Source organism: Rhinopithecus bieti, unplaced genomic scaffold, assembly GCF_001698545.2.
Source record: "Rhinopithecus bieti isolate Rb0 unplaced genomic scaffold, ASM169854v2 scaffold_35318, whole genome shotgun sequence".
Classification (NCBI taxonomy): Eukaryota; Metazoa; Chordata; class Mammalia; order Primates; family Cercopithecidae; genus Rhinopithecus; species Rhinopithecus bieti.
In genome coordinates, this window is record NW_016814759.1 from 7,527 (window position 1) to 11,784 (window position 4,258).

Genomic DNA, 4,258 nt, shown 5'->3' on the forward strand with positions numbered 1-4,258 from the left:
ATATACCTTTTGTATACATAAAATTATCATACATTTTAAAATTAAATTTAAAATGTTGATGAAGAAAATAAAGAAGCACTGTTCTGGTTTGTCTTGGGAAAATAGAAAACTTTAGCTGTAGTATGAGGAATAATAAACTATAAATCTATTTAACTATCATTTTGTTTATTCAATTTGTTAAAGATGCTGTAAGTCTTGCAAAAAAATAAAAAATAAAGATGCTGTAAAGTTTTAAGATTGCAGGATTTAAATACTCATTTCTTTAAGAGAAAGATCTGTTCATCCAAGCATTAATGATTAAAACTCTTCTCCACATTAATAAACTTCCTCCTAAAAAGAGCAATATAAGAATCCACTGCGAATTTTGACACAGCTTTTGACCATGACAGTGGAAACCAAGAGAGGATTAGATGAAAATCAAATCAAATTCTTCTTAACACCATGTATATCCTTCACACACACATGCACATGCACACACACACAATGTAAGAATGCCCTTATTAGGATGCAATTTTTACTTAGACTTGCCAAATTTCATCTTGTCTAATATTCCTTTGTGATTTATAGACCATATACTTACACATTTCTCTGATTTTATTTTTGACATACAGCCAGACACACATAATATATGTCATGTAAGTCTGAGGGCTTTACAGACGTTATCTTCTATTTCATCCTCAAACAACCCTATGATTCCACAGATATAGCTCTCACCACTTTTCAGATGTGGAACTTGAGGCCCAGAAAGGCTAAGCAACTTGCCCCAAGGTCACACAGCTGGTAAATGCAGCATCATCTAGGCTAATAAATAATGACAGACCATGAGAAGAGAGAGAGGTCCAGCACCAGGGCCCAGACACATGTGTGGGGCTATCTTAGACCCTCCTGCCATAAGTAAGCCATCAGCTGACTACACAGGAGAACCCAGGCAAGAACAGAAAACCACCCAGTCAACCCAAAGAATCATGAGAACATTCACTTGTTACAGTTTTAAGTCACTATGTTTTGAGGTGGTTTGTTACATAGTGATAAACAACTGATACAGTCTCTGTGAGTACACACTTTCCAGGTTTTCCTCTTCTGAACTCTCCTTACTCCCTTTCCTGAAATAATCTGTCTTCTCTTCCTTCATCTCCACCCCCATGATGGCCACATTCAATGTGGCTTCATCGGGGCTTTATTTGGTCTTCCTTTTGCACTTCTCTAATTCTAGCAGTCTAATTTGCACTTCTCTAATTACTAGCAATATCACCCACTTCCACGGCTTCAACGCTTCCCTACATGGTGGCCACCCCTTAATCTATAACTCTAGTTCTCACTGTCCTTCTGAATTCCAGATCTGTATATGCACCTACCTATTGGACATCTCCATTAATGTTCCACAGATGCCTCAAACTCAGCCCAAAGCTGAACTTATCTTCTTTGTAAAACGTTTCTTCCTTTTGTATTCTCTATAAAAATGAATGTCAGTATCATAATCCCTCTGACCAGAGTCAGAAATCAAGGATCCATCTGTGGCTCCAAGCATAAGTCATACAAGGCAATATAGGCTTTTTATTTTTCTCTTGGGACACTCACTGTTGGAAGCCAGCTGCAAGGAAGAGAGCAAGCCCAAGCAGCCCATGGTGAGGAACCTGGGTCCCCAGCCCAAAGCACCATTTTGCCACCTGTGAATTATCTACTGAGTAGATCCTCCAGTCCCTAGTTGAGCCTTCTAGCTGATCCTGCATGGAGCAGACATGAACTATCCTCATTGAGCCCTGTCTAAACTCCAGATTCGTGAGCAAATAGATGACCGCTGTTGTTTTAACACTCTAATTTCTGCCTATCCAAAAAAATGCAGAGACTAAATCATCTTCCTAATATCTGCCTTGCCCTTCTTCCAAAATTGTAGTATTTTTAGCTTTGAATATGGCCATCAGGACTAAACACTGCACCTCTCAATTTTCTGTACAGCAAGGTATGTCCATTAGACTAAATTTATGTCAGTGAAATATAAGTAGAAGTGTTAGAGATCAGTTTCTGGGACTTGCCTTTAGAGGGGACTAGCATATGCTCTTAGCCCCTTCTTTATCCCTTCCTCTATCCTGCTAGCTACAACCTAAAGGCTGCTGGTTTGGAAATATAGGCCTTGTCAAATGGAAGCACACGATAGAACACAGATTCCAAACACCTCAGAGTGCCATTCCAGTGCTGATTCACCTGCCCAGACTTTTACATAAAGAAATATGATCTCTGTTATTTTCTGTCACATGCAGAAAATTCTCATCATGCCATGCTCTCTTTCACCTGCCTTCCAAGCTCTGTAAATAATGTTACACCCTAAGAAGAGTTAAAGTAGTAAAATCAACATAAGATGGATAAGCTTTTTTCTCTGCAGATATTATCTCAAGACATGAGATAAAACAGAATGAAAGGAACCAAGACATCTGCATAGGGCATAACTAAATATAACAATCATATTTCTCATTCTAAATTAATTCATTTGGCATTATAGTATATATATATCTCATATATATATATCAATCTTCTGAGAATTTTTTTGTGTGGCAGTTCCCCAGAACATTATTATATTCTGGTACACTGACAAATTCAAGTGTTTTAGACCTGAAAAGGTAGAGTAATTCAGTGTCATCTGCTGTGGCCCTGTTGGCTGATTAGCCATTCTCTCTATGAGGCATTTCATTTTGTCTTTTACTCTCAATGCCATAATGAACTTTCTTTTTTTATTTTATTTATTTATTTACAATTTTTTGAGATGGAGTCTCACTCTGTCACCCAGGCTGGAGTGCAATCTCAGCTCACTGCAAGCTCCACCTCTCAGGTTCATGCCATTCTTCTGCCTCAGCCTCCCGAGTAGCTGGGACTACAGGCACCCATCACCACGCCCGGCTAATTTTTTGTATTTTTAGTAGAGACGGGGTTTCACCGTGTTAGCCAGGATGGTCTCAATCTCCTGACCTCGTGATCCACCCGCCTTGGCCTACCAAAGTGCTAGAATTACAGGCATGAGCCACCATGCCCAGCCCCATAATTAACTTTCATAATGTGGCAGATTGTGTTTTCTAAACATGGCTACAATAAAATCTTACTTTTCATTAGTATTCTTATCATGTGGTTTTTATATTCCTCCCATCAAGAGTTTAATGTGATCAGACTTGTGATGACACCGGAAGTAACAGTATATGACTTATAAAGCTATGCCATACAAAGCAATATAGGTTTTTTCTGGTTCTCTAGGGATACTCATTATTGAAAGTCAGCCAACATGCAGGAAGGAAGCCCAAGTAGCCCATGGCGAGGAACCAGGGTCCCTAGCCTAAAGCACAACTTGCGACCTATAAATCTACTGTGAAGTAGATCCTCTAGTCCTTGGTTGAGGCACCTAGCTGACCCTGCATGGGACAGAGATGAGCTACCTCCATTGAGCCCTGTCCGCATTGCAGATTTGTGAGCAAATAGAAGATTGCTGCTGTTTTAAGCTCGTATGTTTTGTGGTGATTTTCTATGCAGCAGTAGATACTCAGACTGCACATTAAATTGTTAGGTGAGGTTGATTTTTTAAAAAACATGAAAGAAAAAGAAGTATTTTACTTAATAAATGATAAATCCTATTAAGATTATGTTACCTTCACATTGCCATGTTCAGTGAGCTGTAGATAATCTCTGGAGCCAGGTGCTGAAGTGATATATCCCAGAAATATCACTTGATTCGAGCTACTTTTCAGTAGTTTTGAAACAGCAATAGCCTGCAGTTTCCTGTCGAGGTCATCTCTAAAAAATGTAAAAATATGACCCTTTATAGTATTTGTAAAACAATCTTTAAAAAGTCTTGGTTACCTCAAAGACTATCTGTACATAGTGAACAAGCCCAGAGTCATTCCTACTCAGGCAAATATCTTAATGTTATACAAATGAACAAGACATAGATACAGTGCTTCAAATGAGTAGGCAGACAGACATCTGGCTGAGAACATGACCTTTCTTCACAAATCATTTGGAGTCAAGTCAATTTAAAGATAAACTCTAAATACAGCATTTGTTCAACTTTTCATCAGAAGAAATTAAATCAATAATGTGAGAACTCACCATCAGTGTTATAGCTAAAGAATTAGTAGTTTAAAAAAGTAAAAAAAGCCAAGAATACTGGTAAGATGAAGAATCCTGACATTCGCAGAGCCCATCAGGCTTATGTAACCTAAGCTCCGTCAACTGAACACTCCTTTTTTTTTTTTTTTTTTTTTTTTTTTTTTTTTTT

The 4,258-nt window shown here is 38.2% G+C and overlaps 1 protein-coding gene across 1 annotated transcript in view; it reads right to left on the bottom strand.

Moving 5' to 3' along the window:
- The window catches only part of LOC108515227 (PGAP2-interacting protein-like), a gene marked incomplete at both ends in the record, with an annotated part of 17,861 nt that overhangs the window by 4,535 nt on the left and 9,068 nt on the right, over window positions 1-4,258 (bottom strand). Inside the window, one exon of the mRNA XM_017851918.1 lies at window positions 3,630-3,774. Within this exon, the coding sequence (XP_017707407.1) occupies window positions 3,630-3,774 (145 nt within the window). The remainder of the gene's footprint in view (window positions 1-3,629; window positions 3,775-4,258) is intronic.